This window comes from Aulostomus chinensis, chromosome 12, assembly GCF_037954235.1.
Source record: "Aulostomus chinensis isolate RoL2024-O1b breed Wild chromosome 12, RoL_Achi_v1.0, whole genome shotgun sequence".
Taxonomy (NCBI): Eukaryota; Metazoa; Chordata; class Actinopteri; order Syngnathiformes; family Aulostomidae; genus Aulostomus; species Aulostomus chinensis.
Window position 1 is genome coordinate 524,601 of NC_141331.1, and position 27,392 is coordinate 551,992.

General features: G+C 46.8%; 3 protein-coding genes across 9 annotated transcripts in view; all 3 read right to left on the minus strand.

Moving 5' to 3' along the window:
- Positions 1-842: 842 nt before the first annotated feature.
- LOC147251639 (thrombospondin-type laminin G domain and EAR repeat-containing protein-like) lies at positions 843-13,064 on the minus strand. 2 transcript variants are annotated; one of them, XM_086219480.1, is made up of 17 exons: positions 12,797-13,064; positions 12,615-12,672; positions 11,966-12,299; positions 10,768-10,832; positions 10,517-10,675; positions 6,932-7,164; positions 6,774-6,864; positions 6,098-6,251; positions 4,750-4,881; positions 4,544-4,658; positions 4,355-4,469; positions 3,866-4,046; positions 3,518-3,576; positions 3,273-3,449; positions 2,330-2,508; positions 2,152-2,253; positions 843-2,085 (listed from the first exon to the last, which is right to left on the minus strand). In XM_086219480.1, exons 3-17 carry the CDS (start codon positions 12,045-12,047, stop codon positions 1,932-1,934), a joined length of 1,998 nt encoding a protein of 665 aa, XP_086075606.1. In that variant the 5' UTR covers positions 12,048-12,299; positions 12,615-12,672; positions 12,797-13,064; the 3' UTR covers positions 843-1,931. The 2 variants fall into 2 exon arrangements, with proteins under 2 accessions (XP_086075606.1, XP_086075605.1); XM_086219479.1 differs by having other exon boundaries at positions 4,544-4,661.
- Positions 13,065-16,744: 3,680 nt separating this feature from the next.
- On the minus strand, positions 16,745-22,339 carry ube2g2 (ubiquitin-conjugating enzyme E2G 2 (UBC7 homolog, yeast)). Of its 4 annotated transcripts, none has more exons than XR_015118642.1 (7): positions 22,182-22,339; positions 21,613-21,648; positions 21,347-21,392; positions 18,653-18,771; positions 17,721-17,861; positions 17,416-17,597; positions 16,745-17,054 (listed from the first exon to the last, which is right to left on the minus strand). XR_015118642.1 is itself a non-coding variant. In XM_086219483.1 (7 exons), exons 1-6 carry the CDS (start codon positions 22,222-22,224, stop codon positions 17,485-17,487), a joined length of 498 nt encoding a protein of 165 aa, XP_086075609.1. In that variant the 5' UTR covers positions 22,225-22,339; the 3' UTR covers positions 16,745-17,054; positions 17,462-17,484. The 4 variants fall into 4 exon arrangements, 3 of the variants coding, with proteins under 3 accessions (XP_086075609.1, XP_086075608.1, XP_086075607.1); XM_086219483.1 differs by having other exon boundaries at positions 17,462-17,597; XM_086219482.1 differs by having other exon boundaries at positions 17,439-17,597.
- Positions 22,340-25,843: 3,504 nt separating this feature from the next.
- Positions 25,844-27,392, minus strand: part of mylka (myosin, light chain kinase a) — a 46,620-nt gene continuing 45,071 nt past the window's right edge. For all 3 annotated transcript variants that reach the window (XM_086219485.1, XM_086219484.1, XM_086219486.1), the window contains 4 exons: positions 27,182-27,272; positions 26,936-27,064; positions 26,703-26,815; positions 25,844-25,999 (listed from right to left, as the gene is read on the minus strand). In XM_086219485.1, the coding sequence (XP_086075611.1) occupies positions 25,859-25,999; positions 26,703-26,815; positions 26,936-27,064; positions 27,182-27,272 (474 nt within the window). In that variant the 3' untranslated portion in view covers positions 25,844-25,858. The remainder of the gene's footprint in view (positions 26,000-26,702; positions 26,816-26,935; positions 27,065-27,181; positions 27,273-27,392) is intronic.

Here is a 27,392-nt window from a genome sequence, read left to right on the forward strand (position 1 = left end):
CTGTTCCCCTAGGTGGTTCACACCGGGCGTTAACTCCCTCCCACAACTGCTCTCCCCTGGGGGACGTGTCCCCCCCTCCAGAGCACCCAACCAATCATTCTCAGCGGTGGAGTGGTTAGGGTTCTCTCGTAGAGGTACAATCATGGGCTTGAGAACCATAGACATTAGAACAGAGGTGTGAGAACTGTAGGCATGACGTCCCACACAAACATACCCTTCCACACACACACCCTGGTGCGGGGGGGGCAGGTACCTGGCGGTACTGGCCCTCGGCTCTTGAAGCTGAGACTGAGACACAGTGAGGTGTAGATCCAGTCCTGTTCTCCAGCGGTTCAAGCCATGCACTCAGCTGCTCGTTCTGCTGTCGGCTGGAGGCCCGCGGCCGTCTGGACCTGCACTCAGACAGCGCTCAACGGGCTCCGGCAATATTAGAACCCTGGGAGGAGCTTGTTCTATCGTTCTAGGCTGTTGTTTCGACATCGCTCCTCCTCCAGAAGCTTCCCTCACATCACATCAAAGGCATCCTGCTGCCCCCGGTTCTGGTTCTGTGCTGATCAGAGATGCGTTAGAGTGACGCCTCAGCTGAATGTGGTCGCGAGCCCCCGACTGCCTCTGACCACCAAATGTGGTTTGGCTGATCATCACTCAATCCCTCCTCAATGCAGGTACACCTGGACCCTCAGGTGTTCAAGCGCTATCCAATCACAGACAACACATTTTTACGCCAGGTGTAAAGGGGGTTAGCCACACACCCCAGTGATGTCACACACTCACAAAGCACATCTAAAGAGAACCATGACACAAATACAACAGTATACTATTTTAAATTCAAGCTTTCTCTCTGTATTTTTACATGAGCCATGATTACAAACAGAGTTCCATATAAATGTGACAGTAAATATGAAAATATAAGTTTATATTCTGATAACGTGAAGAGGTTTTGCCATCTCAAAGTCCATCAATGTCTCACATGGACACAGGTCATTTCAGACTGTTGCTATGGTTACATGTGGACCCCTCTGGATGATCCCATTTCATCGCTAACCTTTGGAAAAGCTTCATTATGGTTGAAAGAAACAAGCTGCTACTTCTTCTTGAGTACATGGAGCAGCTTATCAGGTATTTACCACAGAAGACCAGTATGCTCTTACTATGAAAACACTACACTTTAACAGTCGCACAGCTCAGGTAGTCCACACACACACACACACACACACACACACACACACACACACACACACACACACACACAAAATTAACTTCCTCTGTGTTCAGAGCTTCCCGTGGCTCCACATCCAACTTCCTGAAGTCCATCTGATCAGACCTCCATTCAAAAAAGTTGTATTTTAAAAGTTGTTAACTTGTTGTCATGGTGACAGAGCTGACAAATCATTAATTCATACTTAGTCCAAAACTCCATCATGATGTTGGTTAAGCACCATTTTGATCCAATTATTATAAATAAATCAGTCAAATCTAGACTGATGATGTCATTGTCCAGACACGGTGGTGCGATGACGTGATGACCCCGACTTGACAGCCATCAAACACCCTCCTACATGTAAGACGTGTGATGGAGTCTAAACCCTGGTTGTCATCTTCAGGTTGATGTATCTTTTCCATGGCAACTTGTGACATGTAGCTAGCTTACTGTTAGCTTACCTCCATCCTCTGGTACAGTCCCATCTCCCAGGTCACCGTCCGGTCAGACAAAAGAGTCTGAGCACAGAAATCAAGACCTTTGGCTTCCCAGCGCAGATCATTCCCTCAGCTAGTTGAGTTTGTCTCTGAACTCGTCCAGTGTCTCACCCGCTTGAGCTTGCTCGCTTATCCCTGAACTTTCCCTCTCAGAGGAGTTGGACTAATGGTTGTAAGATGTAAGTACAGGTGAGTGTCTTGCAGCAGCAGGTCAGAGTTGGTGTACAAGCAAGTCAGTAAGTCCTGAGTTTGAACACCTTGCTGAGTCTGGAGGTGGCGCTGGAGTAGACGAGGAAGGAGCCTTCAGTGGTGATGAAGTGCTCCCAGTCTCTGCAGCCGAACGTTGGCAGACTGTGAACAGGAACGAAGCCCTCGTAACCCTGCCACCTGGAAACACAGAACCCAGTAAAGACACGCTCACATGTGCAGTGGCAGATGTTGAGACGGACGCACCTGTAAACAACACTGTTCAGAGAGTATGAGCTGCCGTCATGAGAGTTTGCCACCACCAAGAACTTCTCTTCTCCAACAGTGAAGAACTCCCAGTCCACTGCGCTGAACACCATATGACAGCAGAGCTAAAGGTTAGCTAGCATCCTCTCACTTGTGTTTAGAGTCAGAACTCGCTCACCTGTGCGTCAGGATGTCCTGGAAGCGGATGAAGGTCTGGGTGATGGTACTGAGTTCGTACACAGTGGAGTTGATGTTGTAGACACTTGGGCCGTGCTCTGTGACCCTCTGACTGTTGGCAACAGCCAGAAAGAACCTGCCATCGATCTGGAATGTCTCCAAGTCTGTTGCTCCCACAGTCTGCAGGGAGGACAGGAAGCTGAGGTGTGAAGGGTGTCAGGTCTCAACAGGACGTCCTCCACATGGGCTAAACTTCTGTTAGCAACTGAGCTGACAAACAGTGTGTGAGCTAGCTTGGAGAGCTTTAGCCTTCCTGTTCTGGACCACCTGAAATGATGTTGCACCGACCTCCAGATATTGACGAGTCACATGACCTCTGAACCATCTCGCTCTGTCTCTTCTTTGCTGTTTTGTTTTTGTCTTGAGTCATTTTGTAAATCTTGCCTGCAGTTTCATGAAGCTTTTATGCGTTTAAAGGTCGATAAAAACCCTCTCAACCATCTGGAAATCATCTCTGCTGGTTACTCTCATTGTTTCAGTTTTATCATCAATGAGCTCGTACTTTGTTGTCCTGTTAATTCTTGACTCAGTATTGTTTCCATCATGTGACCAACTGAATATCCCAACTATTAAAAGTGGAACGGGGCCGGCGTGGTTCAGAGGTAGAGTGGCTGTCTAGTAACTGAAGGGTCGCTGGTTTCGATCCCCACTTCCCCTGGTGACCATGTCCAAGTGTCCTTGAGCAAGATACTGAACCCCTAACTGCTCCTGATGGCCCTGCCATGGACTGGTGACCTGTCCAGGGTGAACCCCGCCTCTCACCCAATGACAGTTGGGACAGGCTCAACCCCCCACCACCCTTAACAGGATAAGAGGGAGAAAATGGATGGATGATGGTTGGATAACAAGTGTAATTGAACATCAGTAGATTGGCTGACACTGACCGGGATGTTCTGGAAGGTCCGGAAACATCCGTCCACCCAGACATAGATGGTGGAGCTGATTTTGGTGGTCTGACCATCGAAGGTGTTGGCGACGGCCAGGAAGTGGTATGGCCCAACCGTGAAGAACTCCCAGTCGTACGCTCCAGATGTGGACAGAGTCTGGTTGACCTCAAACAGCTGCTGGGATGGGGGACGGGTGAGTTTGAGTGAAGGATTCTGACAGCAGGGTTGTGAGGGCACGGTACCTTGGTTCTGGGGTTCCAGCGGTAAATGACACTGAGGATGTTGTGGTTGGAGTCTCGGGCTGAGGACGACAGTCCAGCGTCAGTCCAACACTGTCCGTAAGCTAGGTGCTGCTTAGCTTGCTGCAGTTGTTGCCAAATACCAGTTTAACATAACCACTGCACATTGGCTAGCACGCCAGCATTAGCATAACCATAGCATTACTGCTGAAGCTGAAGCTGTGGCTAATATCCCAAGTCATTGTTACTAGTTTATATCCAAATTGGTGACATCAAACAGTGAGAGAGAAAACTATGGTGAGTAAATGGTCTGCTGTGTGTGTGTGTGTGTGTGTGTGTGTTCCTATTCACCTCTTCTGTGATTTGCTACGACCAGGAAGCTGTGGTTGTAGATGTGGAAGGCCTCCCAGTCCAGAGCAGCATGAGTCTCCAGTGTCTGATAATGGAGGAACCGCTGCCGCCGCTGATTCCACTGGTAGATGACAGACAGCTCTGGCTCCGCCTCCCTGGAATTGGCCACCACCAGGAAAACCTGTAGGAGCGGAAATGTGATTATAATTGTGACTTCTCAGTTTTAACAAGCAAACATCAAGCTAATGTGAACATAAGAGTCCAAACCAGCTCGTCTCAGTATCTTATTATGTTTGAACTCTTAAGATGCTGCTGTGAAGGTCAGAGGTCAAGGTCAGCTACAGGTTCGAGGTTAGTGTGTGCATGTGACTGAAGCTGAAACCATGGTAAGCTGAAGAAGAATGATGATCAGATATTGACCCACAAGGGATGCCACATCCATGGGCGTGAGCTCTGTCCTGTGGTCGCTGGGTGTGACTCGCCACTCACCTGGCCGTCAATGCTGAAGTGTTTCCATGCTCTTGCCTCCTGGGTGCTGATGTTCTGGTGAAGGTGAAACGATCCATCACTCCACCTGTAGATCCCTGAGCCGGGCCGAGAGTCCCTGTAGGACAACAGAGAAAGGACAGTCCCTCCCGCCCCTCACCGTCACACCTGCAGGTGTGTGAGGTCATTTACCTGTTGGCGGTGGCCATGAAAAGACCCTCCAATGGGATGGAGAAGAGCTCCACGTCAAAGGTCTCTGAGCTGGTGTACACATCCTGGTAGTCCTCCACATAGTCCAGACGCTCTGCTGCTGCCCAGGACACATGCAGGCACACGCCATGACTCGATGAGCAGAGTGAATCAGTCATCAATGATCATGATGTGACATTCAGACTGACAGGTGAGGAGAGTTCTCCAGGTGAGTGTGTCACAGATGAAGAGGCTCCTCCTGCCAGCATTGAACCACAGCTGCCCATCTTCTGCAACTGAACATGGAGGACGGCGTCCAGCTGTTACTCGGGTCTCCGCCTCTGGATATCAGACAACGAAACACCAGTTATGGAGGCCCGCCTTCCCAGGGGGCAGCAGGGCTTCATAACCCTAATGCACAGCAACTGCGTGCGTGCGAGCGTATGTGTGTGCGTGTGTGTTTGTGTGTAAGGTCATGGGGGGAGCAGCTGTATGAAACACTTGCCTTCACCTGCTACTCCCGTGTAAAGCATCACGAACAAGAGGCCAGCTTCTGTTGCTGCGTCTGTCAGGCCTGATCCTGAATCACTTAACCTGTCAGTGATTTGGCCTTCAAAATGAAGGCAGCAATGCATTTTGTCAACGCTGCTTCATCTTATTCTGAATTTTATTGCAGGAAGTCGAGCAATCGTGTTGCTGGCTTGTTGTTAGTCGCTAAGCTAACATTATTGTGCTCTATAAATACACAACCTACAACAGGAGCATCTCTCTGTTCGCAGCATCAATGACCTCTGACCTGATGGATTTTGGAGGATTGAGTACAATTCTGAAAGCTGACTGACTTTTCAACTAGCAAAGACCAGTGAAGGAGACATGTCTGCGTCCCCTGTTGTTGCTAGTCAGCCCTGCCTCACGAATCTGCTGTAGTTTTTAGTTGGTTAATAGTGCGGTAACTGTGCTGCCTGCGTGTTCTGCCCAGGATCCACCTGCCTTCAGTTCAGTGGTACAAAATATGGTGATTCGGCATCACTTCAGCTTCCAGAACCTCATGGCACCCCATGTTGTTGTTGCGACGATGGCAGCGGCGCTGTGATGTCAGACACCCAATGACACGCTGCAGTCTGAGTCTCTGTGCTGCTTCCATGATCTTCACGTGTTCCATGTTAGTCGTCAAGTCCCTGTAAACTACATGCTTTTACAGCTGTCCATCAAAACAAGTGTTTCCTGTTTGAAGAGGAGCCTGAGTGAATGATGACATCATCTGTCATGTGACTTCACTTTCAATGGGGAGAGGAAAACACTGCTTGGACTTGCTACATAGTGAGGACCAGAGGACGTGTGTGAGGACATTTTAGCCAATCCTCACAACTTCAGAGAGCTGTTTGAAGGTCAAGACTTGGTTTTTAAGGTCGAGGTTTAAATTTGGTTAGGGTCAGGGTAAAGAACCTTTGACTGAAAATGACCTTGGACCCTAATGACCTCTTGTCTTGTTTTCTTTGCAGGAAACAGCGTTGTCTCCTCATTGGCTGACACTTGTATTCAATCATCTTTCCTCACCGTACTGGTTAACTGCTCCATCCAGGTCTGGTTGGAGGGGGCTGGACTTGAGGATCTGGGGCACAGACAGCTCCGCCAGGCGAGGGTCAGAGTTCGGACAGAGTCTGGTTGTGGCATCTGAACCAGGAAGTAGAACCAGCTGCCGCAGCAAACCCTGATCACACAATTCACAACATGTAAACTTGAAGGCTCTGCAACAAGGCTGGCTAGCTTGTTTGAATTAGTTTTTCAGCTTTCAGGGTAGCTTGTTAGCTGAATAGCTTGATAGTTAGCTCAGTACTTGGGTTGACTGCTTGTTTGGCTTTGTGAATATAAATGTGATTTTACTTTAGAACCTGGGGCATCTCAGACCCGACCATCAGAGTCCTGAGTGCAGCCATGTAATCATCTCTGCTTCGCTTGCTGGAACGATAAGTGAACTCACCAGATGCTAAGCTAGCACAAAACATGAGTTGCTCTCTGGTACTGAGGTGTTTTAGCTCCGCCCCAGACACATCTTACCAATCAAAGACGAGCACCCTCTTGCTTGGACTTTACGGATTCATTTTTGTCCACAGATTTATTTCTTTGAGAAAAGAAACTCAACCAACATTGCAACTCTAATGGAGACCAGCGGCAGGCATGAGACCCAGAACCAGAACAAAAGAAACATCCCTGAAGGCCTCAGTTGACTCACAGAGAAGCGACCCCCCTGCCTCCTCCTGCTGCCAATGAAGAACCTGGATCCTCTGGTGCTCAGAGTGCTGGGGAAGGACTGGACCTGGTAACTGGCAAAAAGGAACTCATTTAATGGACCAGTCTGAACTGATCTGATCCAGTCTGAAGTGGACTCACAACTCCACAGGCAGTCCACAGTCGATGGTCAGCGTGGCGTGCAGCCCAGTGACAGCCAGCACCACAGTGTGCCAGTGGTTATCGTCCAGTTGCACCTCCTTGAAGCTGATCCGGCTCCGCCCCCCTGCATCATGGGCCCTGACCAGGAAATGGAGGCGGTTCTCTGAAACCCGTAAGCCCATCAACAACAAGCCAGCATCCTCCTCCACCATGGAGAAGACGTACTCAGTCCTCTGGACACAGACAGGAGGAACGAGACAGTGATTGTCAAGCTGTGCATATTCCTGTAGGTGTGTTTCATGTCCTGGCTGATGATTGGCTGATGTTTGCCCCTCCTTCCCACTTGTTGGCCCTCTGAGGAACCTAGTCGGTTCTAACCCTAACCCTAAATGCTACTAAGTAGAAAACATATTAACAACGCTACATACTACACACCAGATCACACTACGTAGAGCAAACTAGGTAGAACACACAAGAACACGCAGAACACATTATGTAGAACACACTAGAGCACACTACATAGAACACACTAGAACACACTAGGTAGAACACACTAGAACACACAGGGTAGAACAAACTACGTAGAACACACTAGTACACACTAGGTAGAACACACTAGGTAGAACATACTAGAACACACTAAGTAGAACACACCAGGTAGAACACACTACATAGAACACACTACGTAGAACACACTACGTAGAACAAACTAGAACACACTAGGAAGAACCCACTCGAACACACTACATAGAACACACCAGATCACACTAAGTAGAACAAACTAGGTAGAACACACAAGAACACACTCGGTAGAACTCACAAGAGCACACTAAATAGAACACACTGGTTAGAACACACTAGGTAGAACACACTAGGTAGAACACACTGTAACACACTAGAACACACTAGGTAGAACATGCTAGTTTGAACATATGAGGTAGAACAGACTACAACACACTAGAACACACAAGGTAGAACACACTAGGTACAACACACTAGGTTGAACATACTAGGTAGAACACACTAGAACACACTAGAACACACTAGGTACAACACACTAGGTAGAACACACTAGGTTTAACATACTAGGTAGAACACACTAGAACACACTAGGTAGAACACACTAGAACACACTGGGTAGAACACACTAGGTTGAACATACGAGGGAGAACATACTAGGTAGAACACACTAAAACACACTACAACACACTAGGTACAACACACTAGGTTGAACATACTAGGTAGAACACACTACAACACACTACAACACACTAGGTAGAACACACTAGGTTTAACATACTAGGTAGAACACACTACAACACACTAGAACACACTAGGTAGAACACACTAGGTTTAACATACTAGGTAGAACACACTACAACACACTAGGTACAACACACTAGGTTGAACATACGAGGGCGAACACACTAGAACACACTAGAACACACTAGGTAGAACACACTAGGTACAACACACTAGGTTGAACATACGAGGGAGAACATACTAGGTAGAACACACTAGAACACACTACAACACACTAGGTACAACACACTAGGTTGAACATACTAGGTAGAACACACTAGAACACACTAGAACACACTAGGTAGAACACACTAGGTTTAACATACAAGGTAGAACACACTACAACACACTACAACACACTAGGTACAACACACAAGGTTGAACATACGAGGGAGAACATACTAGGTAGAACACACTACAACACACTACAACACACTAGGTACAACACACTAGGTTGAACATACGAGGGAGAACACACTACAACACACTAGAACACACAGGGCAGAACACACTAGGTTTAACATACTAGGTAGAACACACTACAACACACTAGAACACACTAGGTACAACACACTAGGTACAACACACTAGGTTGAACATACGAGGGAGAACATTCTACAACACACTAGAACACACTAGGTAGAACTTCCTAGAACACACTAGAACACACTAGGTAGAACACACTAGGTTGAACATACTAGGTAGAACACACTAGAACACACTAGGTACAACACACTAGGTTGAACATACAAGGGAGAACATACTACAACACACTAAAACACACTAGGTAGAACACACTAGGTTTAACATACTAGGTAGAACACACTACAACACACTAGGTACAACACACTAGGTTGAACATACGAGGGAGAACACACTAGAACACACTAGAACACACTAGGTAGAACACACTAGGTACAACACACTAGGTTGAACATACGAGGGAGAACATACTAGGTAGAACACAACACACTAGGTACAACACACTAGGTTGAACATACTAGGTAGAACACACTACAACACACTAGAACACACTAGGTACAACACACTAGGTTTAACATACTAGGTAGAACACACTACAACACACTACAACACACTAGGTACAACACACTAGGTTGAACATACGAGGGAGAACATACTAGGTAGAACACACTAGAACACACTACAACACACTAGGTACAACACACTAGGTTGAACATACGAGGGAGAACATTCTACAACACACTAGAACACACTAGGTAGAACACACTAGAACACACTAGGTAGAACACACTAGGTAGAACACACTAGAACACACTAGGTAGAACACACTAGGTTGAACATACTAGGTAGAACACACTAGAATACACTAGGTAGAACACACTAGGTACAACACACTAGGTTGAACATACAAGGGAGAACATACTACAACACACTAAAACACACTAGGTAGAACACACTAGGTAGAACACACTAGGTTGAACATACTAGAACACACTAGGTACAACACACTAGGTTGAACATACAAGGGAGAACATACTACAACACACTAAAACACACTAGGTAGAACACACTAGGTTTAACATACTAGGTAGAACACACTACAACACACTAGGTACAACACACTAGGTTGAACATACGAGGGAGAACACACTAGAACACACTAGAACACACTAGGTAGAACACACTAGGTACAACACACTAGGTTGAACATACGAGGGAGAACATACTAGGTAGAACACAACACACTAGGTACAACACACTAGGTTGAACATACTAGGTAGAACACACTACAACACACTAGAACACACTAGGTACAACACACTAGGTTTAACATACTAGGTAGAACACACTACAACACACTACAACACACTAGGTACAACACACTAGGTTGAACATACGAGGGAGAACATACTAGGTAGAACACACTAGAACACACTACAACACACTAGGTACAACACACTAGGTTGAACATACGAGGGAGAACATTCTACAACACACTAGAACACACTAGGTAGAACACACTAGAACACACTAGGTAGAACACACTAGGTAGAACACACTAGAACACACTAGGTAGAACACACTAGGTTGAACATACTAGGTAGAACACACTAGAATACACTAGGTAGAACACACTAGGTACAACACACTAGGTTGAACATACAAGGGAGAACATACTACAACACACTAAAACACACTAGGTAGAACACACTAGGTAGAACACACTAGGTTGAACATACTAGGTAGAACACACTAGAACACACTAGGTGGAACACACTCTGCTCTCATATCCTGGCTCACCTGCTGGAGGTGGGGTATTTTCACAGTGGCGACCAATGAGAATTCGGCAGGAAAGAAGTCACAATCAGTGAAGATCGTGGAGGCAGGGAAGCTCAGCGTTGTTGCCATGGCACCAGCCAATTGGATCCCTCTGGACCCCCGGGACTGGACTATCTGCACCTGATTAGTCAGTTTGTTGATCAAATGTTTAGTTGGTGTGTTTTTTAAACCACAAACAAAGCGTTCTCTGCCCCTCCCCAATCCCCTCCTACCTTTAGGGGTGGGGCTTCTCCTGGGTGGGGCAGGACTCTGGCCAGCAGGTCCAGAGGTAGCAGGTCTGGTGATGAAACCCAAAGAAAATATCATCATTTATTTTTCATCAGTCAGTTCAGAGGACCGTCCACTGATAGAGGTCCTCCAGAGAACTGTTTTTTCTCATGTAAATGCGGGAGCCTGGAAGAGTTGAGGGTGAGCGGATGAATGGAGGGAGGGATCACATGAGCAGAACCAGATCTCATCTCATATTTCAAAGGCACAAAAGCAGCCTCAAAGACAATCAGGTAAAAAGTCCTCCACGGACAGACTGGTTCCCCGTCCAACACTCACAATGACAAAGTCTGCTGACGAAGCGTGTCTCGTGACTGTGCTGGCATGAGGATGAGCCATGCTAGTGTGAGACGGTGGAACTGTCCCTTCTTCTGTGTGAAGCTAAGCTAGCAGTTAACTTGCTTCCAGGCTTTGCTCCAGGGGACGTCTGATTGGTTGTGGCTTTAATCAGATGGTTACAGCCTACTTGAGAGTGATCAGTAACAGCCAACAGATTACAGGCCAATGGGAACATTTCTTTCTGAATAAAAAATGCAAAAAATCACTAAGAGATGGTGCCCTTTACCCGGCAGAGGGTGTTCCGACCAGGAAACACATTACTGGTAGCTAGCTGCTAGAATTTGGCCATTTTCATAGAAGAAGGGAGGTTCTCCACCTGCTCTACTAGGTGGGAGGTTCTACACCTGCTCTACTAGGAGGGAGGTTCTACACCTTCTCTACCAGGAGGGAGGTTCTATACCTACTCTACTACGAGGGAGGTTCTACACCTGCTCTACTAGGTGGGAGGTTCTACACCTTCTCTACCAGGAGGGAGGTTCTACACCTTCTCTACCAGAAGGGAGGTTCTACACCTACTCTACTAGGAGGGAGGTTCTACACCTGCTCTACCAGGAGGGAGGTTCTACTTCTGCTTTACGAGGAGGGAGGTTCTACACCTGCTCTACCAGGAGGGAGGTTCTACACCTGCTCTACTAGGAGGGAGGTTCTACTCCTGCTCTACTAGGAGGGAGGTTCTACTTCTGCTCTACCAGGAGGGAGGTTCTACTTCTGCTCTACTAGGAGGGAAGTTCTACACCTGGTCTACCTTAAAGGGATTCAGCTGATCCGACACAACTTTGTGACGTCAGTGATGAATTTTTGTACCTGTGCAGGGTCTCCAGCTCTCGCCTGCGATGATGGCAGTCAGTAGCACCCAGGTGTGAAGCAGCAGGCCACACAGCACCATCACGCCTGCTCAGCGCTGACCACGCCGGTTTGATACAACTTCAGATGTGTGTTTGTTGTCTAGCCGTCATCTTGCTGGTGGTCTGGTTCTTAAGATGCACGCGGATCGGACTGCAGCTCATCTCATCCTCATGTTTTTTCTTTCTGAATTAATCACTAAGAAAATGCTCCTTGACCTTCAACCATCATCAGTTTCACAGCAGGTGGCCGATGACGCCCAGACAAGTCCAGTGTGTCCAGGGTGTCGAGGAACCTAAAAACAAGAATCATGTCACAAGCTAGTGAGAACTTTTGAAGAACATGTTCATCTATCAGACAACAGTCAAAGAAACATTGTCATGATTAGCATAAGCTCCACCCACTTCTTCCAGGTAAAACCCAGTAAACATTTGTCCTGATTGACAGATTGTCCCCCCCTCCCAATTTAATCAATCATATAAACAGAAATCAAAGATTGTATTTTTAGTGGTTTTCCTTCTCTGATGACCCTGATTGGACAGTCTGAGACATCAGACACCAGCTGGATGCCACAGTCAGCTCTCAGAAAACATTCAACAGGATCCTTCACCTGGTTCTAGACCGTGTTCTTGTCCTGGTCCTGGTCCTGCTTCTTGTTCTGGATCAGTCTGTGGCAACAAACACATTTGAGCATGTATTTTCATAACCAGAAATCAACTCTTCTTCTCCTCATTCATTTTTGCATGCTTCTCTATTCCCGTATTTCCCTTTCTCAGAAGACAGCCTCCATACTTGTAGTCTTCAGTGGTCTTCTTGTCTCTCTGTAACTGATTTCCTTTGAAAAAATTTTGAAGGTTTAGTGTGTCTGACGCCAGCCGGCTGCATCTGACCCGCAGGATAAGTTCAGACTGAGTGAGGAGGATTTAGCTGCAGGTGAGAGGAGCTGGGGGGAGGGGCTATAGACAACAAAGCTACCTCCTACGACAACAGTTCCCACCCCTATCATCTGCTAACCCCAGCCAGCTGGTGGGAACTGAAGAAGCCTGTTGATGTGAAACATCCTTAAGAAAACCATAACAAGCCCAGTTTCCTACAACACTCTGGAATTAGCATGAACAGTAACAGTTAGCATGACCAATAACAGTTGGCATGACCAGTAACAGTTAGAATGACCAGTAACAGTTGGCATGACCAGTAACAGTTACAATGACCAGTAACAGTTGGCATGACCAGTAACAGTTAGCATGACCAGTAACAGTTAGAATGACCAGTAACAGTTAGAATGACCAGTAACAGTTAGCATGACCAGTAACAGTTAGAATGACCAGTAACAGTTAGCATGACCAGTAACAGTTGGCATGACCAGTAACAGTTAGCATGACCAGTAACAGTTACAATGACCAGTAACAGTTGGCATGACCAGTAACAGTTAGCATGACCAGTAACAGTTAGAATGACCAGTAACAGTTAAAGTGACCAGTAACAGTTAGCATGACCAGTAACAGTTAGAATGACCAGTAACAGTTAGCATGACCAGTAACAGTTGGCATGACCAGTAACAGTTGGCATGACCACTAACAGTTAGAATGACCAGTAACAGTTAGCATGACCAGTAACAGTTGGCATGACCAGTAACAGTTGGCATGACCAATAACAGTTAGCATGACCAGTAACAGTTGGCATGACCAGTAACAGTTAGAATGACCAGTAACAGTTGGCATGACCAGTAACAGTTGGCATGACCAGTAACAGTTAGAATGACCAGTAACAGTTAGCATGACCAGTAACAGTTGGCATGACCAGTAACAGTTGGCATGACCACTAACAGTTAGAATGACCAGTAACAGTTAGCATGACCAGTAACAGTTGGCATGACCAGTAACAGTTGGCATGACCAATAACAGTTAGCATGACCAGTAACAGTTGGCATGACCAGTAACAGTTAGAATGACCAGTAACAGTTGGCATGACCAGTAACAGTTGGCATGACCAGTAACAGTTAGAATGACCAGTAACAGTTAGCATGACCAGTAACAGTTGGCATGACCAGTAACAGTTGGCATGACCAGTAACAGTTGGCATGACCAGTAACAGTTAGAATGACCAGTAACAGTTAGCATGACCAGTAACAGTTAGAATGACCAGTAACAGTTGGCATGACCAGTAACAGTTGGCATGACCAGTAACAGTTAGAATGACCAGTAACAGTTGGCATGACCAGTAACAGTTAGAATGACCAGTAACAGTTAGCATGACCAGTAACAGTTGGCATGACCAGTAACTGTTAGAATGACCAGTAACAGTTAAAATGACCAGTAACTGTTGGCATGACCACTAACAGTTAGAATGACCAGTAACAGTTAGCATGACCAGTAACAGTTGGCATGACCAGTAACAGTTAGAATGACCAGTAACAGTTGGCATGACCAGTAACAGTTAGCATGACCAGTAACAGTTGGCATGACCAGTAACAGTTAGAATGACCAGTAACAGTTGGCATGACCAGTAACAGTTAGCATGACCAGTAACAGTTGGCATGACCAGTAACAGTTAGAATGACCAGTAACAGTTAGCATGACCAGTAACAGTTGGCATGACCAGTAACAGTTAGAATGACCAGTAACAGTTAGCATGACCAGTAACAGTTAGAATGACCAGTAACAGTTAGCATGACCAGTAACAGTTAGAATGACCAGTAACAGTTGGCATGACCAGTAACAGTTGGCATGACCAGTAACAGTTAGAATGACCAGTAACAGTTGGCATGACCAGTAACAGTTAGAATGACCAGTAACAGTTAGCATGACCAGTAACAGTTGGCATGACCAGTAACTGTTAGAATGACCAGTAACAGTTAAAATGACCAGTAACTGTTGGCATGACCACTAACAGTTAGAATGACCAGTAACAGTTAGCATGACCAGTAACAGTTGGCATGACCAGTAACAGTTAGAATGACCAGTAACAGTTGGCATGACCAGTAACAGTTAGCATGACCAGTAACAGTTGGCATGACCAGTAACAGTTAGAATGACCAGTAACAGTTGGCATGACCAGTAACAGTTAGCATGACCAGTAACAGTTGGCATGACCAGTAACAGTTAGAATGACCAGTAACAGTTAGCATGACCAGTAACAGTTGGCATGACCAGTAACAGTTAGAATGACCAGTAACAGTTAGCATGACCAGTAACAGTTAGAATGACCAGTAACAGTTAGCATGACCAGTAACAGTTGGCATGATCTGCAAAGTCTTTTCGCGGTTGTTCATCTGTAATGTACGTTTTATTAATGAGTTATTTATCTTTAACATTCACACTTTTGACACTAAATTATTTATCTTGTCAAAAGGTATGCATAAGTAATTCAAGTTATTTTTGAATTTCTTACATTTTTTATTATTTTCTTGTCAATGTTACTTTTCTTAAAACATCTTAAGGTTTAAAATTTTCACAGCTTTTCATACTTTTGTTTCAAATTTTGAAAGTGAATTTGCAAAGAAATGTGATTAGTATATCAGTGTAACAGAAAAAATGGCAACCAAAAAACTTGGACAATTAGCAGAAGCTGATCCACAGAGCCGGGAATGAATGCTGGTCTTTGGGCGTGAACATGTGAGCGACTCGAGTGGCTGTTTGATGTCACAGGTGACTGAACTTCAGACGGGAAGTCCTACTCGTCCAGATGGATAGATAAAGAGAAAAAGCAGCGACTGATCTTCTATCAGGTGTGTTGGGATCAGTAAAGGCAGGAATTCCCCAGGTGAGGTGGAGCTCCTCCTCTCATCTGTCTTACCTGCCCCCTTCACATGCTCACACACCTGAGGCTGATCACACAGCTCGTCCTCTCATCTGTGGTCTGTTTTCCCAGACTGCATCAGTGCCGCCACATTACAAGAGAAACCACCAGTCTTAGTCAGGGCATGTTAGCCTAGCTTAGCATGCATAAACATGTCAAACATGAGACCGACTCCTTCACAGCCCACCTGCTTTGATTCAAATTAATATGAAAACACCTGAGTTTGATCACAGGTCCATCCATCATCGTCCATCCACCCATCATCAGGGGTGTGAGCTCCTACTCATGGTTTGGGGTGGGAGGGGCCATGATGGCAGTGGCCAGATGGGCGGTGCCATGTGCCATGAAGCTCAACACCTGCAGTGATTCACGGGTTGTGTCACTGTCTTGTGTCCCACTTCAGTTCATCTGTGTTGTGATGAACTTTTAAAAGAAAACTGTATTAATTTACCAGTGACAATCATGCTAGTATCAAAGAACTTGTTAGCATTTGAAATGTAAAATTTAACCTCGACAATGCTATCATTAGCAGTACGGTTAGCATGACAGGTGCTACACGATATAAACTTTAGCCGTTAGGAGGAAGATGTGAAATGAAAAAGTCCTGGAGCTTTTAAAAGTAACTTTGCTGCTAAAGTAGCATCCAGTGCGTAGCGTTAGCATTGATAGAATATTAGCAATCAGCTTCTACATTTTGTGACAGATGCAAAACATTTACAGGTTTCTAAGATCTGGCTGTGCCATTCTGGAGTGCATTACAGTGGGTTTTTATTATGTAGAAAAAAATCAAAATAGCAAAACAGTTTTAATCTACTTTTTTTTTTTTTTTACACAAAATATGAAGTATGAGACAGTACAAGGCTGTCACACTCGTGTATCGTGTGTTGCTGACAAGCGATCGACTCCTGTTCAGGTCATGACATCATGATGGGGGACCAATGAGGCTGCAGACTCAAAAACACACACAGAATTTTATTGAACAACTTTTTAAAACTGACAAACTCAAAGAAACCTCAGAGAAATTTCTCCAGCTGACCTGAACCGCCGGAGTTTCCACATGTATTTCAGTGTCTTTTTGATCCATTTAATTAAAACCTTCATTAGAGGCAGCCGGAGCGAAGCCCCGCCTCCCACAATAAATATGCACTGACTTTGTTTAGCATTTGTTCTGGGAACAAGATGAAGGTTCACTTTAGTCGCGTCTGCGGGCATCGAAGCTCCTACAGGATGTTAAAGTGCATCAAGACAAGTCCTGAAGGAACAAATACAACAACCAATCAGAGCTGAGACACAGGGTGAGGTCAGAGTAGAGATGCTAACGTGCTAACAGCTACATGTTTGAACCAGAAAGGCTCTGATGTCTCAGCACTGTTGGACACGTTGAAGTGGAGGATTGAGGAGCAACAGAACTAATGACATCACTTCCTTTAAGAACAGATGGCTGCCATCTTGATGCTGCAGTTGATGAGAAGCAGGCTGTGATGGCGTTTCAGTGAGGATGATCACTTACTGTGACCTTTGACCTCCAATCATCCATCCCTCAGGTTATTGATCTGATCTGTCCATCACAGCAGCACTGTGTGTGTGTGTGTGTGTGTGTGTGTGTGTCTCACTCTCTCTCTCTATGGTGTCTAACCAGATGCTGCAGAATAAACACACAGTGCAGGGTGATGACATCATCTTTACAGGCCCAGCGACTTGCGTACAATCTTCTGAGCGAGTTTGTAGAACTGATCTCGGTCCTCCCGCCACATTTTAGAGGCGTCGACGTTTGCCCCGCTCTCATCATTGGGCTCTGAGAGGAGAGAGGAGGACAGGAAAAATGTTGAGGGTTACCACTTCAGTGTTTTCCCACCGTCCATCAACTCCAACAACATGGCTGGACAGCAGGTCCGGCGCAGCCTGAGTGGCAGCTTACCTGCCAGCATGCTGACCACCGACAGCAGGATCTTCTCCACACTCTGGACTGGACTCCACCTCTCGGCACTGCTCTCGTAACCCATGGGATCGTCGCCAGGAGCATGAAGGATGGAGATGCACACCCGGCCGTCTGGATAGACTGAGGAGGAGGAGGAGCCTATTGGCTGTCTGTAATCGTGGTCACATGATCACCATGGCGCATAGCTCATACCAAATGTTTGAAGATAGGAAGCACCAACAACACGGACTTGGGGCTTAAAGCTGGAACAGATCTGGGTGAAGGGGAGGACGGTCCTGACACGCACAGCAGCACGGCATGGCAGGTGACATCATCAAGTGAGTGCAACAGGTCTGATCAGTGCTCCCTGTCATGTAAGCTTCCAGCTCTCAGGTGTCCCGGTGGGACTCAAACATCGGTATTAACAGGACACATTGACAACACCCGCATCAACCCGTTTGCAATACGACTACGTCAAACGGCGCCCTCCCTCCTGAGGCTCCTGAGCCCTGATTGGATGATTTCCTTCACCTGCTGGTTGTTGACAGACATTGAGTGCGTGCGTTGTAGTCCGTGCACACATGCGTCTTCGTCTTGGTTGAGGAGGTGTGCTCATGAGGATGGAAGTACAGACATGTGTAGTTTCGACTGATGGAGGTGATGAGGGGGAGCAGCCGTGTCCTGTCCTCTAATCAAGAGTGAGCGTGCTCAGACCGTCTCCCACCTGTGTGACATCACTCAAGCTGCACTCCACTAATCGCAGTCCTGATGACACGTAAACAACACGCTAAGACGATGGGCAGGTTCTAACACATCAGAAGGCGCCCTCAAAGTCTAACTAAGACTGCGGTGACCTCAGGGTCACCTGACAAGTACTTGCCCACAAGACAGCCGCCATCTCTAAGGTCAAACTGGAGGTTGGAGGGACTCACTGTTGGGATGGAACATGTCGCAGGTGAACCTCATCTTCGGAGGACTGAGAGGATAATCGGACGGGAAGCTGAGGACAGCAGGGAACACGCCACCCTCAAAGCACGTGTCCTGGGGTCCCCTGAGAAACAGAGAGGACATGTTAGTCTGCTGTTTCCATGGCAACATGGTAGAACTTCTCCTGAAAACACACTCAATAAGACACAGCCAAACTGATGGTTAGAAATCTAACCTCCAGAAGGATGGGACCCACTAGAGGGAACCTCCAGAACCCTGGGACCCACGAGAGGGAACCTCCAGAACCCTGGGACCCACGAGAGTCAAGAGGCTCTGAACAGCTGGTGATGATGATGCTGTGATCAGAGGAAGATGGCAGGGAGCCACACCTGACGGCGCTGACCAGCTAATGACAGGATTGGTGGCTGTGACGTCATCAGGAATGTCTGACTGACGGTGCTGAATGTTTAATTGAAGGGCAGAAGGCACAGCAGCATAATAGCGATTGGTGCTGACGCTGATGACCTCATGGTCCCAGCTCCACCTGTGGCCCTCACACGGGTTATTCCTGATTATTAGATTTAGGTCCATCATCTTTTCTCTTAGTTTCTGAGTGCAGCGAGGGGGCGGGGCCACAACGGGTTGCAGCAAGTTTTGTGTCTGCAGGTCAGGTCTGTGTCACCACCAGCTGAAGATATTGAAACATTCCGCCCTTTGACACCAAATCTGTCAGTAAATGTTCCTGTTTCCAACAGTCCTTGAATGTACCAAGTATGATGTTTGCTGCTATCAGGAAAAATATCCTCACTCAACTCCAGACGCGCTGTCAGGAACATGTGACAGGAAGTGATGAAGACAATGATGAGCATAAGCTAACTGACAGCGACGACAACATCCGTCACCCCTCACATCTCTGGCGCCCTGTTTATTAGTCCTGCTATATCTGGAGGTGGCACCATGATCCTCAGGGTTTCACACCCACCACCAACTCGCCTCTCAGACACCACGCCTTGGGTCTCTGCCTGTCATGGCGGATTGCTATAGCAACGGGAACTGAGAACTTGTGTGAGTGAAGCAGGGCACTGATGGTGGGGAGCTGCAGCACGTCAACCCAATCAATGATTAGCATCTTTCGAGTTGAGTATCATCGCTCACTGCTTTGATTCACAATTCAAAGCAAACACACACACAGTGACCCAGCAGCCAGACGGTAAACTTCAGCGTCATCTGCTGAATGCTCGGACACGAATGGGACTCCACCCCTGAGTGATGCAACCGTTGGTTCAGAGATACTTTGACAGCAGTGACACCTGCTGGACAGCAGCTGTAATTTCACTCACTCACTCATTCACTCCCAAGAAACGTGCATTAATTTCGGATCAGCTAGCACTATCAGGGACACTTCTAGATAAAGTCTCTTGTTGTCCATCGTCCTCAGAAACAGACAAGAACATAGAGCCTTTCCAGGGAGCTGAGACCCTGCTAGTTAGCTAAGCACAGTGACTGGTAGTGGGTGGGAAGTGTTAGCGTAGCTCCCTCTCTGCCTGCATTAATATCAGGAGGGTTGTGTGTAACCTTGGTGATGAATACCAGTTTAACATGAGGAGACGTTGTAGTGGTAGAATCAGACACGTGGCCGGAACTACTTTCCTGACTGGGAGCAGTGATTTGACGCAGCACCTCCAAAGCTCCATTGGAACTTGGGTCAACAGAACCAAAGGTTTGTTGAGGACTAGAAGAGCGACTGCTGCTACTGATGATGATGAGGAGGAGGAGGATTCCTGCTGGACACACCAGCATCCTGGACCTGAGCTAGCTGATGCTAACACTCCCCACCCACTACCAGCCATTGGGCTAAGCTAACTAGCCTGGACCTGAGCTAGCTGATGCTAGCACTTCCCACCCTCTACCAGCCATTGGGCTAAGCTAACTAGCATCATAGACCTGAGCTAGCTGATGCTAACACTTCCCACCTACTACCAGGCATCGTGCTAAGCTAATTAGCAGAAGAAGACAGCCTGTAACCAGTGTTGGGAAAGTTCATTTTCTACATGAACTAGTGCAAAGTTCAGTTGACAGATTTTAAAATGAACTTGTTCAGTTCAAAGTTCATAATTCAAAATTTTGAACTAAGTTTACAGTTCTAAGGGTTTCTGTTTTGATGACGCGTGCGACGGTGCGACACTGGTGGCTGGCGTTGCCAGATTGGGTGTTTTCCCGTGGTATATTAAGAGGCGTTTACAGAGTTTTTTCAGCCGGATTTTGACCTGAAATCTGGTACCCCACTGAACGAAGATGATCCAGAGAGCGAACCGTTCTCAGACACCAGATGGAGCGCGTTCACAAGGCAGCAGTGCTGTACGTTCATTTCACGTTCCTCCAAAATATGAAGTTCAATGAACGCCTTCAGGCACAACACTGCCTATAACCATCATGTTATTAGAGTTTGGTGAATATGCTGCAGGTTGATTGGTTGACTAACAACCTCAGCCCCCCCAACACACACACACACACACACAAGGCTGCGATGATGCTGCTTCATCGTGTCCCTGTTCTGATACATGAGCGGCTCCTCAGCGGTCGCCACGATGGCGATTCAGACTCAGGGAAGGTGTTGATCAAAGGAACATTGAGGAGTGTCACCTGTCACCTCGACTTCCTCTGATACTGTGAACACAATCCCCCCCCCCCCCACTCACATGATGAGAGCCTCCCACTCAAAGAAGTTCTCCTCATTGGCAGGACCTGAAACACACACACACACACATTTACATTTTTCTCCTTTCTGTGACTGTTCACAACCAGGAGACAGAACATCAGGACAACATCAGAGGGGCCCCACTTCGATACCGGAAGCACAACTTCAGAGAACATCTGGCCTGATGTTCCCAAGTAACTCAGTGTGTCTGACAGGTAGCTTCACTTTCTTGACGTCAATACTTACTCATCATGAAACACAACTCACCTGCAACAATCCCCTCAGGTGGGTTCAGAGTCAGCTCTGTAACACACACACACACACGCACAGTTAGCTACTTTTTGACACCGACCCTCCCCGATCTCAATAACGATATCTAAACATGTTAGCTGTTAGCTAGCTCAAGTGGGCTAACAGCTGTTAGCTTATACGTCAAACTAGCAAACTAATTACCGCGACTTCAAACTGCCAGAAACACTAAATCAATGCTGCGGGGACGGTGTCCATGCTAACAGGCTAAGCTAAAAAACTGATCTAAACCCGACGCGCCGTCAGAGTAACGATTATGACGTCTGACGCTGATCCTCCGTGGGGCACCGCTGAGGAAGGTTCCGTACCCCGACAGCTGTCGAACCTTCTGCATCTCTGACGCGCTACACAAATTCGTGGCGTGTTACGTCATCGTGGTACATCTGACCGTCACAATTGAACCGGATTAAGGAGTCTGCTCCCGTGGGTCCAAGGAGGACCGTCACCACGAAACCGATACACACTCGACGGGAGTTTGGTGCATCTGAGGACACTGGTCCGGTCCGGAGCCGGTAGCACTCACTCACGTTTGTATTCGGCCATGAGCCTCTTCAGTGCGGTCCCGGCCATCGCGGTGTGACGAGGAAACTAAAATAAAAAACGAACTCCGAGTTTTACTTTTTTTTTCTCCCAAGCACAGCTGATACTTCTGTCCAGTGCGCATGTGCAAATCAGGATATCCTGTTTGGACGTTCCCTGCCACCGCCCCCTTGCGGCACAAACCGTTACTTCATGACACCGTGGATGGTTCGCCTCCCGCAGAACTCCCTTCAGTGAAAGTAGAAATAGCCTCTGGAGTAGTACTCGGGACTATAGAGTAGTACTCGGTACTATAGAGAAGTACTTGGTACTAGTCCCCAGAGAGCAGAAACTTGCAGGAGGCGTTGCCACGGTGCCCGTTAGTGAAGAAAGTCACAGCAGCAGCTCCTTTTGTGGTAAACATTTATTTGTTTCTGTAACTACAGTTGTAGTGTTCTCATACATGTCAAAGGCAGCTCATCAAACAGATATATATTTATCAAAATGAGAGAAATATAATTCACATACATCTAATACAAAACACAAGAGTAACTGTGACGAGTGCTGGCGAGTCATGACTCGGTATATTAAATAAAACCCTCCCAACACCCCCCCCCCCCACTCACACACACACTCTCACACACTCACACACACACACACACACACCTGTGAATGCTTGGAAACTAAATCAGCCCTTTAAATAATGTTGAAAGAACAAACAAACGGCTGGAATGTGACAATAAAAGGGTTCAAGGTTACGACTTCAACAGCTTCACAATAAACTAGATTTTCATCGATTGCATCCCAGATGGAAACTTGGCTTCCTGCTGCCTGTTGAACACTCAGCCAGGAATAAAATGACTCGACATCAATCATCAATGACACGTCCACTTAGCCTGACCTTCTTTCGATATTTTTATGAGATTTGATCTCTTAGTACAAGAAAATTTCTCTTCTTCTTGCTCTTTATGGCAAACTTACAGGATACAAGACGAGTGTAAAACAGATCCTTTCGTCCTCAAGGTCCAACAACAACGTGCTAAACTCAGATCAAAAGCAAAGTGAATGTCTTCAAGTGATTACAACGTGACGGCGCACACAAACCCAACACCAAGAAGCAAAGAGAACCAATAACCTGCAGCTTTTCAGCTCAGGTGAGAAACATCTGTGACTCCGCGTTCAACTTCCTGTCGTCCACCGGGTCAGAACGGCCTTCGGAAAACCAGCGCTTGAAAAATTGTAAGCTTGTCGTCATGGCAACAGACCTGATTAATAACGCTTTGTACGAACCACCATCGTGATGTCATTAATTCAGCATCACTTTGATCTGTTTGTTACAATTAAGTCAGTCAGCGCTATGTTGATGACATCATGACCCAGACACCATGTCAATGATGTCACGACTTAAACGCAAGAGTGTCTCTGACATGTCCACGACAGCGAGACGGTTCTTCAGTCACGTCGTTGCTGGGCAGAAAGTTGGAGGTCAAACCAGTCTGAACGAATGAGAGCCATCACGTTTGTGTTTTGTAACGAGTTCAGTGAGGTACAAGAAGCTTTTGTAGATCTTGTAATTGGACTAAAACTTCAAAAGTCTGGTCAGTACATAAGGTACATTTTTGAGACGACCTAATGACGAGGTTAGTGACTATTGGACGCTGTAGTAAAACTGAGTGGTTACGATACTGAGAGAAGGATCGTGAGTCCTATGAGATTCATTATCTTGATATAAAAATTATAATGACCAGAAGAATGTGATCCATTTCCACATGAACGACCGAGTGTTTCCTGGAGAGGAGCTCGCTGAGGGGAGTTTCCTTGTGTTTCCTCCTCAAATGTCGACATTCTCCATTTCCTGGCAGAATCTGGCAGAAGTCTTAACACAAAAAAAATCCCATGCCTCCAAGCAGCTGAAGGGCACAATGAACATCCTTTGTCCACAGTGAGATAAACATCTGGTGGAGTAGAAAAAATTACCAAGACAGTCTAGCTTTAAGGCTAACGGTGTAAGGCTAACGGTGTAAGGCTGGTGGTGTGAGGCCAAGGTGACGTAAGCTGCATCTGGATCAAATCAGCTGTCAGAGCTGGAAACACAAAGTCAGAAAAGTGCTCAAACAAAGAGTTGAACTGAAAAATTCAACGTTTCTCAGCAGAACATATCAGACAGCAGAGGGCGCCGCTAGGCTAACATCGGAGACATCTTCATGTTGGGATCCCAGTCATCGCTCTGGCTCTCAGCCTCTTACTGGCAAAGTGAGGCCTCTGTGAGTTGTGTTTGTAAGCACCTCAGCTATGGAGCACATGAGGTGCATGGGAACAGATGAGAAGTTCCACGTGTCTTTAAAGGCGTTTATCTGATGCTAGCTTTGGCTCTTCATCAGTTTCAAACTAAAAACAAATAGTTTTTTATTCATGTTGGTAATGTCCTTGCCTTGTTGCTGAGTGGTGAGGACGGCGGAAAAGATCATCGGGACCCCGCTCCCCTCTCACTGTCGTGTTTTTTTGTGCAATGACAATAAAGGAAGTCTAAGTCTAAGTCTAAGTAATCCATAGGTCTCAGAGGGGAACTATGAGAAACATACCTGACCTGCAGCTGAATGACATTAATTTCATTTCTATGTTTTCAGTTGTCAGGGGTTTTCCATCAATAATCTAAATTAATTAATCTAATTAGCGTTAGCAAAGCTGTGATCGCAGCAGAATGGACAGAAAACCTCGCAATGTTACGTAACTAAAGATGAAAGGATAGGAATGGGGGGGCTTGTATTTGAGCTTCAGGTTTCTCTCATCACGGTGAAATGCTGGAGGGGAAGTTTGAACAAAGGACTGAAAATTAGGTTTTTGTTCGAAAGGAAAATTGTGCTGCCTTAAAACTTGGGTCCAATTTTGTGGTTCTGAGTGTCATTCCTGACAACCCCGTACGTCAGCTACAGTCTCCAGGATTCCAGGATGCCACCAGGACTGGGCAAGGATCCGGACCGCAGCTGTTGAACAGAATATTCACCTCAGCCCCGAATGTGAAAACCTCCCATAAGAAACTTGGCCCCGACTGAGCCCACAAAATGAACGCATGTTGTTGAGGATCACAGCGGTGGTGGTTATGGGGCTGTTGGGTAGCGGGAGGAGGTGCTGGGATCATCCCAGTAAACCCAGTGCTGCAAACTAGATCACGCCGCTGCTGTTACTCCGATATGTAGGACAGCCTCTGCTGAGTGTCCAGGACTGACAGCAGGACCTCTCTCGCGCCTGTCGCTACAGCTGAGGAGGGGTTCCGGTAAATGGACTGAATCAGCAGAAACTTGATGCCGCACTCACATGAATATGAAAAACCTGCTGGTGTTTCTTTGCCGCTGTGCTCTGGATGGAACTGGAATGAGACCCTAGATTAGATCAGTCCTAAGAACTATCTCAAGCCACTAGGAACTTCCTCTCAAAGACACCAACTTCCTCCCTGTCACATGAGGCTTTTGTTGTAAAATATCTCCAGGAGAGGCAAAGTAGAACTGTAATCAAATTCACGTATGAAAGTAAGAAAATCGCTGTAACGCCTCTGAGCCAATCAGAACCGTCCTGATGTGTCATACCCCCCCACCCCCCCCCCCACCCCAATCAGAACATTTGTGTGAAGTTTGTCTGCTCAGGTGTGACAGGCTGACATCTCCTCTTCCTGTGGACTGTCTGGGCTTTACTCCTCCTCCTCCTCCTCCTCCTCCTCCTCCTCCTCCTCGCCAGCCATCACCTCCACCAGCAGCTCGGCGGTGCAGGTAGCCTCCCCCACACTGTTGACTGCCTTCACCGTATACTTGGCATCATCATCGCCTGACACCTGCAGGTTTACACCAGCCAACGTCAGCATCAATGAACTTAAGCCAAACATCACATGACAGCTCAGAACAAGCCAGCAAGCCGCAGGCAGCAAGTCACCTGACACCATGTTGTCACGTATGACGGTGAAGTCAGAGTGAACAAAGGAGACGAACACGTGATTTCCAGTTTGTGTGAACTGAAAATCCTCAACTCAATTTGAAAAAATCACGTGATGCCACGTCCTTTAGTGGATGATCAAGTTGTTAGCTTGTAGTCATGACGGCAGACCTAAGACCTACGAGTCCATACTCTGTCCCCATCACCATCATGATGTCATTATTTCAGCTCCATTTACTTCTGTTTATTACGAATAAATCAGTGAAATCTACATCTGTGATGTCGTGACCTGACACGATGGCAGTGATGATGTCATGACTTCAAGACAACAAGACAGTTATTGAGACGGGTAAATCACGGCGCTGACACACTCCCACCATCATCACACACATGCGCATGCATCACACCGCCGCAGCCTTCCTTCTTCGATGAGCCGCTGCTATGGCTGACGTAGCTCACAGGAAAAGAAGAGTTTTCCTCACGAGGCAGCGCCATCACGCAGCAGCAGCTCATCAGGATTTCCTGCTGCCATGCTAACGTGACAGGATCGCATCTTTGTTTTCAGCAGTGGCAAAACAACTGGAATCCGGCAGGTGACCACTGACCTCTGAAATGACCAGACTGCAGTTCCCATCCTCGTCATAATCGATCTGGAAGTGTCGAGTCTCTTTGATTGGCTGATCGTCTTTGTACCACACCACCTCAGGGTCAGGGTAACCTGGAGACAGGGACACCGTCGCTGCTTGTTCCACTAAATCAGTCAAACTACAGACTGGCCACAGGAAACTGGGTTTGCTTGTTAGCATCTCTTTGATGGACAGACATCGGCTCCACCTACCTTCTATCTTGCAGTCGAAGCGAGCAGCACTGCCCTCCACCACCTCCACGTCTCTGATGACAGCACTGAAGCTCGGCTTGCACTCTGTCTTTTGTTCGTACTCCAAACACTCAAGGAACTGGTTGTCTTCTGAGAAAACACACACACACACACACACACACACACACACACACACACACAGGACCATCTCCGCCGTCAGTTGCTTTCATCACTGTCAATCACATCATCAACATTCTGGTGACGAACCTTCAGTGGGTGAACCCTTCTTGGCAGTGACGCCAGCCATCATTGCCATGGTGGAAAGTCGGCCGATAGCACGGACAGCGTGACCCGTTTTCTGCCAGAGAAGAAGCAACAATCACACCAAGACGGAAGAGTCCAAACCTGCACCCTCATCTGGGCTTCGATTTGTCAAAAACACAGCTAGAGAACTCTTCGTTTACATCATCTGATTTCA